Source organism: Drosophila novamexicana, unplaced genomic scaffold (genome assembly GCF_003285875.2).
Source record: "Drosophila novamexicana strain 15010-1031.04,08,12 unplaced genomic scaffold, DnovRS2.1 tig00000644-arrow-pilon, whole genome shotgun sequence".
In the NCBI taxonomy this organism is placed as follows: domain Eukaryota; kingdom Metazoa; phylum Arthropoda; class Insecta; order Diptera; family Drosophilidae; genus Drosophila; species Drosophila novamexicana.
Window position 1 is genome coordinate 2,435,251 of NW_020824814.1, and position 12,765 is coordinate 2,448,015.

General features: G+C 46.0%; 6 protein-coding genes across 6 annotated transcripts; 4 read left to right on the forward strand and 2 right to left on the reverse strand.

The window, feature by feature from the left end:
* Positions 1-219: 219 nt before the first annotated feature.
* Positions 220-4,234, reverse strand: LOC115762789 (coatomer subunit alpha). Its single transcript, XM_030705142.1, has 2 exons — positions 3,269-4,234; positions 220-3,209 (listed from the first exon to the last, which is right to left on the reverse strand). Exons 1-2 carry the CDS (start codon positions 4,212-4,214, stop codon positions 442-444), a joined length of 3,714 nt encoding a protein of 1,237 aa, XP_030561002.1. The 5' UTR covers positions 4,215-4,234; the 3' UTR covers positions 220-441.
* A 382-nt stretch (positions 4,235-4,616) lies between these two features.
* Positions 4,617-5,106, forward strand: LOC115762798 (transmembrane protein 60). Its single transcript, XM_030705154.1, has one exon. It carries the CDS (start codon positions 4,631-4,633, stop codon positions 5,024-5,026), a length of 396 nt encoding a protein of 131 aa, XP_030561014.1. The 5' UTR covers positions 4,617-4,630; the 3' UTR covers positions 5,027-5,106.
* LOC115762791 lies at positions 5,058-6,613 on the reverse strand. The gene has a single exon (XM_030705144.1). It carries the CDS (start codon positions 6,548-6,550, stop codon positions 5,129-5,131), a length of 1,422 nt encoding a protein of 473 aa, XP_030561004.1. The 5' UTR covers positions 6,551-6,613; the 3' UTR covers positions 5,058-5,128.
* Positions 6,614-6,986: 373 nt separating this feature from the next.
* On the forward strand, positions 6,987-7,631 carry LOC115762896 (protein brother). The gene has a single exon (XM_030705271.1). It carries the CDS (start codon positions 6,987-6,989, stop codon positions 7,629-7,631), a length of 645 nt encoding a protein of 214 aa, XP_030561131.1.
* Positions 7,632-7,942: 311 nt separating this feature from the next.
* LOC115762616 (protein roadkill-like) lies at positions 7,943-9,251 on the forward strand. The gene is made up of 2 exons (XM_030704914.1): positions 7,943-8,543; positions 8,602-9,251. The coding sequence occupies exons 1-2, from the start codon at positions 7,991-7,993 to the stop codon at positions 9,054-9,056; spliced, it is 1,008 nt and encodes a 335-aa protein (XP_030560774.1). The 5' UTR covers positions 7,943-7,990; the 3' UTR covers positions 9,057-9,251.
* Positions 9,252-9,753: 502 nt separating this feature from the next.
* LOC115762816 (transmembrane protein 35A) lies at positions 9,754-12,673 on the forward strand. The gene is made up of 3 exons (XM_030705179.1): positions 9,754-10,370; positions 11,977-12,115; positions 12,177-12,673. The coding sequence occupies exons 1-3, from the start codon at positions 10,251-10,253 to the stop codon at positions 12,398-12,400; spliced, it is 483 nt and encodes a 160-aa protein (XP_030561039.1). The 5' UTR covers positions 9,754-10,250; the 3' UTR covers positions 12,401-12,673.
* The last annotated feature ends 92 nt before the right edge of the window (positions 12,674-12,765 follow it).

Below are 12,765 nucleotides of genomic sequence, written 5' to 3' on the forward strand. Positions count from 1 at the left end.
TGAAATTTAAGATTTCTATTTTCCTTTGAATAAAGTCTGCTAGAAGTAAGCTCTAGCTTGGCATAATAAATATCCATCTGTTTTTCCGGTAAACTTTTCCGCAAGCTAGAAAATTGAATATGCAAAAAATTATATTAAACTTGAAAAATTCCATTTGCCATTCAGGAATTAGTCGCAGATGAAAGACGACCGCAAAGATCTGCTTTAAAGCTATAATTATTTTTAATTTTTAATAACATTATATATTTAATATTTTAGGCTAATGTGCCGCTTTGGGCTCAAACGGATAAGCACTTGGATTGGCATACAAAAAGGTTGGAAAAATAGTCAACTAAATATTTCAATTGTGTATTGCATATACATATATTATATATTAATGGATACTTTATAGACATGTTTAAAACTAGAAGAAACATTTAATGGGTGCGCGCGTGTGTCCGTTTAACGGAATTGCAATGTAGAGATGCGCAAACCGATGCAATCCTTGCCAATTTGACTGACCTCGCAGACGGCGCAAAGATTGCCCTTGTATTGGGTATCATAGGCGCTGCCGCAGAAGGGGCAGGTCACCTCCGGTTTGCCGCGATAGAGCGGCTTCCAGCTGATGGCGCAGATGTTGAACGGATTGAACTCCTCGTACTCCAGCTGATGCTCATCGATGGGATTCACCTCGCAGGCTTGCAAGATTTTACGCACCTGCTGCGCCACCTCCGGACGCGGCGCCAGCTCCAGCAGACGGCGCGCAAATGATGCCGCCGTCTTGTAGTTCTTCAGCTTGAAGAACATGTTCAATGCGGTGCGCAGCGTCAGTATCTGATGAACAGGCTGGAGCTTGCAGTGCGTAAAGTAGGCGGCCATCTCACACAAACGCTTTTGCTCCTCCAGCGTCGACTTGGGCATGCCCTTGCGCACGGTCTCCATTTTCAGGCCCACAATATACTCCGCGCAGATCTTAAGCAGCTGCTGCGCCTCGGCTGTGTCCAGTTTGGTCTCGACCACCAGCAGCGGAATACTCATCAGTATGGAGTGGAACTTGTCGATGGCCTCGCCGAATTTGCCTGATGTGGTCAGCTGGTAGCCCGCCTGAAGGCGCGACACCAGCTCGTTTAGCTTAATGCCTAGCGCAGGACGCTGCAGCTTCGGATTGGTCTCAGCGAAATTGCGCAGCGGATGACCGCTGAGCGACTGGAGATTGGGATTGGCCGTGTAGCTGGTGCGCGAGCAGGCATAGTTCTGCAGGAATAGCGTTTTGAAGGGCTTGAAATTGACCACGCCCAGCTGATCGTTGAGCAAACGGAAGGCGCTGTTAAAGGCGCCCGCCTTGACATGATCCAGCACCAGCTGCGAATTGTTGGCCCAATGCTGTGCCGGCGATTGACCCTTGTTCGGCGCCGCATAATAGTTGCTGTCCAGCGCCGAGGCCTTGATCTTGGAGGCCAGCTCAATGGGCACCACCAGATCATCGTCGCCCACATCCCAGCCGCCGCCGCCGGCGCCCTCCTCCTGGGCCTCGTCATTGCTCAAGGCATCATGCATCTCCTCATCGCCGTCATCATCTTCGCCCAGGCCCAGATCTGCATCGGCTCCCCAGCCATCGCCGCCGCCATTGTGCTCGTCCAACAGCGCAGCATCCGCATTGATGTTAAGCGCTTGGCGTGCAGTAATGCTGCCGCTCGCCCGGGTGACCATGGCACCCTCAAAGAAGCCCTTCGACACGGACAGCAGCGGCCAGTTGGTCTCCAGCTGCTGTATGGGCACAGGCGGCTGCAGCAGCTGGGCATTCGGGTTCACCTCCGGCAATGTGCTGCCCTCGGCGCTAATGGTGGCGCCCAGCGTCTCCGTCAGCTCATCCAGGCCATGGGTGGCCGCTGTGAGATAGGCCAGCGACAGCTGTCCACAATTCTTGAGAATGCTAACGCGTTCCTTGACATCGCCCAGGAGCAGGGCGCCCTGGTACTGTGCGGAGACATCCTTGCGTATTTCGGCAATTTTATTCATACGCTTTAGCTTGTCCAGATTGCCGGTGATCAGATAGAGGAAGCTCAGCTTATCAAAGTTCTTGGTGCGCTGATAGCACATTTCGACCACCTGATGATTGCCCTGCAGCAAGGCGGCCTGGCCCAGCCGATCCCAGCAGTCCTTGTCGTCCAACGCTTTGGCCGCCTGCAAAGCAATCTCAATGTTGCCGCACTCCAGGGCCAAGCCGAAGCGCGTCTTCTCGTCCTTGACAAAATGCAGCGCCACCTCCGGATAGCCCTTCTGCTGCAGATACGCAATGATGCTCTGGCCCACGAGCCGGGCATTGCGCACCATGTGCAAGACCTCGTCGTATTTGCGCTGAATTAGCGCCAGCTTGAACTTGTATTCCGTGGGATCGATGTGCAGGACACGGGTGCGACACTCGCGATCCAAACAGAACACCTGATTGCCCTTGACGCGCGTCAAATAGATGGGCAGATCCAGGGTGCGTATGATGCCATGATCTCCATTGGTGATGGCATATTTGATGTGATTGCTTGTCGTATAGATGAACACGCCCGACTCGTCCCAGGCGCCCGATTTAACGCGACAATTCTCCTGCACGGTGCACAAATACTGCAGCCGGCGATCGCAGATGGTAACCGAATGCTTGCATAGCAATGCCACCAGCGACATGTCCGGCGACCAGACCACATAGCGGCACTTGGCCAGCTTGATGCTGCCGACGGAAACCAGACGCTGCACCTCGTACAGGGTCACATACTCGGGATCGCGTATGAGCAGCATGCCTGTGCCGGCATAGAAGATCTCCTCACAGAATGTGGGTATCTTTTTGGTCACCTCGTTCTTGAAGTTCTTCACCACCAGCTGCTGATTGCGATCGAGCACGGCGAAACGATTGCGTGCCACCCAAATGGCCGTAATGCCGGAGCTGCGCTTGCTGTCCGATTCATTTTGTCGGTCGCTCTCGCTGTCCTTGGGGATTTGGCACAGATCATAGGTGCTGTTCTCCAGATTGTTGGTGCGCGTGCATATCAACACCGCATTCAGTGCGGGATTGTAGGACATGCTGTAGACGGGCGACTTGCCGGGCCGCAGCTGCATCACCACCGTGTCCTTGGTCGTGGTAAAGTCCAGTTTGCGCAAGAAGCGATCCTTCACGTAGTACAACATGTTGCCGTGCACCGCATAAGCAGGACGCTCACGCTCCAGCTTGAAGACCACCATTCCTGCAACCAAGCGCATCAAATTAAGAGTTGAGCTGGAAACGTAATCTATTGCTACTCACCCGCATCGTGGCCGGCAGCAAACAGATTCAGCGTGGGATGAGCTGCCATAATCCAGAAGCGCTCGTTGTCACGCCGGAATGTGAACAGACACTGGCGCTTGGTCATGTCCCAGACGCGTATGCTGCGATCCTCGCCGTTCGAGATGATCAGATCCTGGCGTGGATGGAATAGCACGCAGGACACATTGTTATAATGGCCACGGCACGTGTCCACCTCCCAGGCCTTGTACTCGTTCATGCGCCACAGCTTCACCAGGCGATCATCGGCGCCGGACACAATCAGCGGCAGCGTTGGATGGAAACTGGCCCAGTTGACGCCGCGATCGTGACCCTCTAGTACATGCTTGACCACTGCATCGGCCTGGCCGAACAGATCTGTGGCGCCCGGATGGCCCTTCAGGTGCTCATCTAGTCCACCGGGACCGGGTGCCACATTCTTTTTACGCAGTCCGGATATGTCCCAAACACGCACCGTCTGATCCAGCGAGGCGGACACAATTTGATCCTCTGTCGGATGGAATTGGGCGCACATCACATAGTGATTGTGCCCGGTGAGCACACAGATGCAGTTGCGCGACTGCCAGTTCCAGATGCGTATGGTCTGATCATCGGAGGCACTCAAGATCCACGGATACTCGTGATGAAAAGCGACTGTGCGTACATAATCCAAATGCGCCAGCAGCGTGAAAATGCAGCGACGCTGTTTATAGTTCCACACCTTGATCTTGTAGTCATCTCCGCCGGACACAAACAGCGGCATCTGTTGATGAAAGGCCACACTACGCACGGGTCCGTCATGCTCATCGAACTTCTCCAGCAAAGTGTGCATGCGATAGTCCCACAGCTGGATGACGCCGCTGTGCAGACTGGTCAGGATCCAGGGTCGTTTCGGGTGAAACGAGAGACCCTTGACGCGAGCCGATTTTGACTCGAAATTGGTCAACATTTTGGCAAAGTCTTTTGTTTTTCCTGCTGCCGTGGCGATGTCTCAGTTGTAGTCGGCTTTTCCTTAACGTACACTTAAACAGCCTGTGTCACGTATATTTCTGTGTAAAATTATACAAAAGCACTCGTTAGTATTTACAGCACGATATTAATTAATAAATAAACATATACAAGCAATTTATTTAACTATTTTACGCAAAAACACACACCAATTATACGAAATTTTCAAGTGACACGTCAATTGTCTTCTTCTTTTCTTCTTCACTGCCGGGGCTGCCAACTCACGAGAAAAACAGCTGCACATATCGATACCTGCTATTCGATAGCAAATACATTTATCAAATATCGATACGATATTCGCACAATTTTGTTTACAATTTTGTGTTTTGTAAAATGTAAAAATAAATTGAAAGCAAAATGACGCTGGCACATCGCGCGCTCTTTACATGGTTCATAGTCTTGGTGTTCCTAATACTGCTCTGCTTGCGGCTAGATCCTCGCACCACCTGGAACTGGTTTGTCACCTTCACGCCGCTCTGGTTCTTCGACTGCATTTTAATTATTTACGTGCTAATCAAATTTATACGCAAATGGCGCAACCTGAACCGCCTGACTGATCTGCTGTCCCTCTACAAATGGAACATTGCCGGCGTGCTGCTAACAATAACGTCCCAGGTAATGATATGCATGACCCTGGAGTATCCACAGCAGATACCCATCTATGTGACCATGGCACCGCTCATCCTGCTGCTCTCGACGGCCATTGTCTATGTGGGCGGAAAGCTGAGGCGGCGCGAAGGCTGGCTGCATTGAAAGGAACACAGCAACATGCTACACTTATCTCTATATATATTTATGTATTAAGTCTAAATGTAATTCACATTAAAAATGTAAACAAAAAATGCCAACGATTGCCTAAAAGCCGTATTTGCTTTGTGTGGCGCGACGGGTTTGCCTATTGGCCGACCACATGGCCTGCAGCTCGGCCTCGTTGGCCTTGGCCTTGTGGGCCAAGTAGGTGATTTGATGCTTGCGCCTTGTGCCCGCCACGGGCTCCTCGTCCGTCAGCACGCCCGTTGGCTGGAATGTGGTGGCCGATGCCAATGCCGTGCGCATCCATTCCTCACGATCGGGCAGCACTTGAGAGCCGACAATGTCAATCACCTGCATTTCCTTGGCCTCCTTGCGTCGTCGTTTGGCATTCTTGCCCACCAGCGCATCCATGGCCTCTGTGTTCAATTGCTGTTCCTGGTAACGCTGCTGTGCCTGTCGCAGCTCCTCCGCTTGCAGGTGTGCCTCGTCCGCCTGCTCGTCGGCAGCCTGACGCTTTGTCTGTTCCGACGACAAGTATTTGTGGCTAGCCTCAACCATTTTGGCTGCTCGCTTGGCCACTAGGGCACTGATCTCGTTGCTGCTCACCTCCGGCAGCTGCTGCTTGCTGTTCAGCGAAAAGAAGTCACCAGCATTATCCATATCCTCGTCGTCTTCACTGTCGCTGACACTGACCAGCGGCGCAGTCGGCTTGGCACTGTTACGGCTCTTTGAATGCTTGCCGGGCGGCGCTTTAAGGCCATCAACTGCTTCGGTATTGTGTGCGGCGCGTCGTTGTTTAACAGTATCCGGCACGAAAGCTGGCGCTGCATTGGCCTTTTGGGCAGTATTACTGGCCTTCAAAGCAGGCGGCGGACCATTGTGCTCCGGTTTGGCTGCCACGGGCTCAGATTTCCTGGCGAAATCCCGCTCAGACTTAGCCTGCGGCAAAATGCTCAGCAAGCCGCAACCCTTTGTGGACTTGACCTGCGTTTGCCTGCCATTTAGTTTCGCCGCCTGCTCCTTGTCCACGTCGGCGAACTCCCTCAGCGAAGGTATGGTGATCTTAACGCGACCCCTGACAGCAGCTGCAGGCGCCGCTTCGCTACCTGCGGGCGGCACTGCCTTTTTGTGCAAAAACTCATCGTCCAATTCTTCGATGATAGCTGCTGATTTCGCAGAATGCCTCGGCATGGGCAGCTTGGCAAAGGCCTGCGTCACATGCTCATCCGTCTGCTGCGCGCCATCCTCCGCGTCTGGCGTTGGCGCAACGGCTACTTTGGGCTTGGGTAGGGCTAGCGCTAGCCGACCAATACTGGTTGGCCTTAACTCCTGTAAAGACACTTCCTGCGGTATAAAGTCGTCATCGTCATCGCTAATATGTCCATTGCTTGCATTTGTTTTCCGTTCGGTTGCCCCGTTTTGGATGGCTGTTGGTGGCTTTAGTAACTGCACTTGTATGCCCGCAGAGTCTTCCTCCATATCCGATTCCTCATCGCTACTCGCAGCGTATGCAACCAGCGACATATTTAAATTAAAATTCTTTTAATGCTCAGCGAAATTCACAAATTTTGATATGCGTTGCAAATGTTTCTTAATATAAAATGTCAGCTGTTCGTTGAAACGGGGCACCCTGTGTCAAGTGTTGCCACAATTTGAGCGATGTTGTTGGCAACATGCTGCTGGCAGGGTAATAAAACAGTATGGCAATGCCAGGCAAATGGTCTGTTAAAATTTGAAAATTTCATCAAACCTCTTAATTGGAAACTATTTGTAAAAGTTTAAATACCTGGCAGCAGGTAGTGCGGAATATTTAATTATGACAGTAGCTGCAGCTGTTTAAGCTGATCATAAAACTATAAAATGTAGGTAAATATCGCTTAACTTGCCCATATAAATAACATCATCGATTTAACCAAGCATCAGTATGAACTTGCGCATCGAGCTGTTAAGAGATCCGAACATGCATCATCATCAGAATCTTGGAGATGCGGCTGCCTTGACGGGCATGATGCCGCCGTACGAGACAATGGCTCTCTACGAGCAACCGAAGCCGCGTTTCATATTCAAAATGCCACGCGTTGTGCCAAATCAGAAATCCAAATACGAGTCGGATGAGCTCTTCCGCCGACTTAGCCGGGAGAGCGAGGTGCGCTACACCGGCTACCGAGGACGGGCCATTGACGAGCGTCGCATGCGTTTTGTCACCGACTGCCGCAAGGGTTATGCAGAGCTCTCATTCGTGCCCACGGGCACCAATCTGCAGCTGTACTTCAATGCCAATCATAATCCGTATGCCCAGGAGCAGGAGTGCGATTTTGACAAGGAGCGCGGCAAGGTACACTTGCGCTCCAGTTTCATAATGAATGGGGTTTGTGTGCGTTTCCGTGGCTGGTTGGATTTGGAACGTTTAGATGGCGTCGCCTGTCTGGATTTTGATCAAGCACGGGCTCAGCAAGAGGATGCACAGCTGAGCGAGCAAATTGAGAGCTATAATCAACGTATGGCCGACTCGAAGCGTATTTATGCGCATACGCCGCCACAGGATACTATACGGCGCGGCCCACCGGGTCCGGGGCCAGTTTCTGGACCACCAATGGGCTGGTAAAACTAGCCTGCTGGATTCAAACTAATATAAATGTCTGTAAATTGAGATTTAGTCTAATAAAATAAAAAACTATTTACATTGGACTTGCTGGACTTGCTGTGCCCCTTCTAATGCATAGAAGCATGAGAATTATTATCAGGTTGAAATTGGCGCCATTTCAGTACAACATTTTATTTTTAACATTTTTTTGATCCGGCAACGCCGCATAATTAAATCTAGCTATCGATATACAAAAATGGCCTATATCGCTTCAAGTGTCTGTGCAACTCTGGGCTTCAATACTATGAAGCTTTCAATTTGTAAATTCCCCTGAGTCACGTTAATAGAGATCCGTGTAAAAGTCAAGTATAGAAATACATATGTCTTCAGAGGACCAAGGCTATTATACAAAATCGGTTTGCCAACGAATTTGTTACACATGGACACTCAAACTGAATGCAATTACTGACCTAAGGTCTAAACATGTTTCAAGGCACTTTCCAGATTATATGGAAAGTATTGCCCAGTTTTATTTAGAAGCAGTTTGGGAGGGAGATTACACTTATGGAAATATCAATATATCCCTACGAACTGTTTGCAAAAGTGACTGTACAAATAAAACCAAATACGTCAACATTAATATATTAAATCATGAGAAAAAAAAATCCGAACTTCTTAAATTATCTGATGATTGGAAAATGAATATGGGAAGTATTGCGAAATATACTCCGAATGGCTATTTTCCTAATACACTTACAATAATCTGTGAGATCTTTGTTATAAGCCCCGTAGACAAGATTATGCCAATCGAAGTTCCCAAATGCAAATTATTCGAAGATTTGGCTGCGTTGTTCGATACAAAGAAAAACTCAGATGTAACAATTGTGACAAGGGACCAACATGAGATACCAGCCCACAAGGCCATCCTAACAGGTAAAAATAACAGGTCTAATTAAATGAAATTCGTTGCCAACAAATGCAATGTTCGCAGCACGCAGCGATGTCTTTGCGGCCATGTTTAAGCATCCAATGGAGGAGAATCGCAGGAATTCTGTTACGATAAACGACTTCGATCACGACGTTCTAACGGAAATGCTGCGTTTCATATACACGGGAGAGGCACCCAACTTGGCAGACATGGTTGAGAATCTGCTGGCAGCTGCTGAGAAGTACGGCCTGGACAGACTAAAGGCAATGTGCTTGAAATACTTAAGCGATACGCTTTCCATTGAAACAGCTGCCATCACGTTAAAGTTAGCCGATCTTTATAATGTGAAAGATCTACAACTCAATTCAGTTCAGTTTATTAGAAATCATGCTGCAAGTGTAGCTAATACGGCCAACTGGCAGAATTTGATTACAACAGATAAATATTTAATATTAAATGCATTTTGTGAGCCAACAATTTTGTTGCAATTAAATGACGGATCCAAAAATGAGACCTAAATGTAATCACATGAATTAACTTACAAATTGAAAAAGCCTTTCCCTATCTTAAAGAAAAGGGCTTTTTACTTGAATCAAATCTCAACATTATTCACATCCATATGTTATCATACAAATGTTCTATAATCAATTTTGAATATCTTTAGTTAAACTTGAAATGTTTATTATATATCATTATATTGGAGTAAAAATAAAATATATTAGAATAAGTAGAAAGTCTTGAAAAAGTTAGCTTTACTAGTTTTTTCAACTTCTGTTTAGGAAATCTTCATTAATTTAAGTTCCAAATATTGGGGAGCTTTTTGTGAGTGTTGAAGGTGTTTTTGCAGCCCTGTTGTCATTGCTCTATAAGGGTTGTTGCTCGGGGTCTTTGGCCTTAATTACACCAACTTCAAATGGCCACCACCCCAAAACTCAACCCAGCTGTTACCTTCCCCCCCCCCTCTCTCACTCTCTCTCTCACACACTGTCACAGCGGTTTCGGTCTGAGGGCGCTTTTTTTTTTGCAGAGAGCGCAACATAACAGCCGCTCTCCCTCTCTCTCTCTCTCTCCCTCTCACCTGATCTCGGCAGCAGTTACGAGAGAGCATATCGATTTTCTGGCATTCGGATGCTGCTGTAAGAAACTTTGCAACTGCGTCGACGGTTCGATTTGTTTTTCAGCCCCACAGTCAGAGTCTCAGTCTCATTTCGAACGCGTCTGTGCGCGCATATAGAAGAGAGATAAACGGGCAAACCGACCGGAAAGGCGAAACAGAAACAATTTTCATAAAATTATACATACCACAAAGTGTTTTAGCACAAACATTCAACATTTTGTATAATTTTTGTGTTTTGTTCGTTGTTTTTCGTACTTTCGCGAACAAAAAATAAATAAAAAAAAAAAAAAAAAGCTGCGACGTGCGCTAAAATTAGCGACCGGTGTATTATAGGGTGATGTATGCTGTATGAGTCCCAGTCCCAACTGGCTACGCCCCGCCTCTCAGCCGCCTCCGAGCAGAGGAGCGCGCCCCAAATTGCTGAAATTTGTGAATTATACACATTTCAAATAGTATTTGTGCAAATGATGTGCTCAAGATTGCCAGCAATCGAGTAAACACAACAAAACTATAATAAATATTTGGAAAAGCAGCACAAAAACGTGAAGTGAAAAATCAATCGATACGCGTGGAAAACAAGGACCATTGACACAAAATGCCAGCCTCAAATACGATTGTGCTGAGGAGTCTATCCATATTGTTGGGCCTGTTCTTCATATTTGTGGGCACGCTCAAGCTGACGCCGCACATCAGCAAGGATCTGTACAAGGATCTGGTGAGTGAAAAATCGATGCACATCGTTTGTTTACTGCACTGATAGCTAGCTGTTAAGTGTTGTTGGATAACTAACAAAAGAGTGTTAGACAATTATTGCAGGTCTTAAAGTTAGGCTTTAGCAGAGAGGCGAATAAAGAGAGAGAGAGAGAGCAAAGAAGTATATAACGGCTTGCGTCGGCTTTTCGGGAGCGGCATCGCTCTCTCATCGATTTTTCGCTGCGAGAGCAAAAACAAAACAAAACAACCACCATTCCAAAAGAAAATACAATTTCACATTGTTATCCTGCCAATTGGCGCTCTTATGTAAGTGGGTCATCGCTTGTTCTTTTAGTAAATACAAAAGCTGAGCTATATTTTATACGAATCGCATTTAAACAGGAGACAAGGGTTTGAATATCCGGCTCGTGTGGGGATAATATTGCTCTTTAAGCTTCGAAGTATATCGAAAACTGATAATAAACATAAAACTATTTTCGCAAATTACATGTACGGAAATTCTTATAAATATGACTAATATACATATACAATTAGTTGCACCATTGAACTCGACCTCGTCAATGCCAGGCATTGGCCTTCACAAATACAAATACACAAATACGCAATGATCTTCAGGAATATACACATACATATGTATATGTATATGTATATGTATATCTATACATATGAGCACGCAAATAAGTTTTTACTTTCCAACACTTTGCACAAGTATTTCTTTTTTTTTCTATGACGGAAACTATGCAGAGCGCACTCTGGACTACAAATTGTTTATATATTTCATATATATTCTATGATAAAGAAAAAGTGTGTTCGCGTAGGCGAACATTTTGTTTTGTAATTTATGTTTGTTTGCACATGAAATTACACGGCGTTGCTCGGCTCACTGATTATTTTGCTATAAACAATGCCCCGTTCTTTTCGCTATATAAAGCATTATAATTAAATGAATTAATCTATTGGCATTGATACCGCGCCATTTAACTTTCAACACGAGTTTTCTTGGCTTCTTGGTAAGCTATTTAATTTAGAAATAAATATGTATGTATGTATTTATATAGCCAAGCGCTGTTGCAATGCCGAAACATTTATAATTACAGCATCGCGCATAAAAGGCACTTGGCAAATGCCAAACAAAATGTGAGTGTGTATGACAAACACGTTTGGCTTTCCTTTTTATTTATTTAAAAATAAACATATTGCCCGTGCCTAATCACAGGGCGCGTCTCGAGTACTTGGAATGGAATGGGAATACTTGGCTCGGTAAATAAGTTATCAGACAATTATTAACATGGCAGACAAGGATTCAGACCATAGTTTGGTGGCCAATTATATATATACATATATATATATTTTGGTTATGCAGATGAAAATTAAAAGTCAAATTCCATATCTATCAGGTTAGAGAGCTCGAGCTAGAATAAGGTTTGTACACACTTTTCTTGATATGGTGAAAAAAAACAACAACAACAAATTAGTGTAACCAAACTTATCAAAGACAAAAACCTTAAAATGTATCAGTTTCTGTGCTGCCAGATCGCCGCCACATATTATTTTCAATTAAATTAAATAAAATGTAATTTTAACTTTGCTTTAATTTTCCATTGCAGCGCACTGAGTATGTGAAATATGCCAAGGTATTTCCGTTGACGGCGCTGTTCGGCGTTAAAATACCCTCGAAATGGTATAGACGAACCGTTGGCATATTGGAAATTGTTTGCGGCCTGGCCATGGCCCTAATACCCTATCGTAAGTGCAACAATTGGATTCTGATAATTATTTAGATAATTGAAAGCTCGTTTAATCCCAGATAAAATCAAGAATGTAGCGAATGTGCTGCTGCTGCTGCTGATGCTCTTGGGCATCTATCAGCATTGGATGGTCAGTGATCCGTTCGAGCGCTCCGGACCCGCGCTGGTGTTCACGTTCATGCTGGGCGGCCGTTTGGTTGTCTGGTATCAGACCAGCCGCAAGGAGGCAGCCGAACTGGCGTCGGTCAATCCGCCGCAAGCGAATGGCCTCAAACAGGAATAAATGCTGCCGGCGTGTACGAGATCATATTTAGTCGAATCATAGTCGCACCTGTAAACAGCTTTGTTTTAGCACAATTAGTTGAATATCGCGAGCTCAAATTGGCGCCCTTAAATACAATATACATACATATTAACGAAATAACACACTCATTTCTAGTTATAAATTAAATGAAATTGTTTATAGAGTAAACGAAATTGAAATTGGAGTGTCTTTTTTTTTTGTTTTTCTCACTTTGGTGCCAAATAATAGAATACATACTCGTACAATATATATATAAAGAAAAAAAATAATATAATACATAAATTAATTGCGAAAGTGTTCAAGTTATAAATTAATAAACGAGTTAGAGTATATAGCAATAAAGA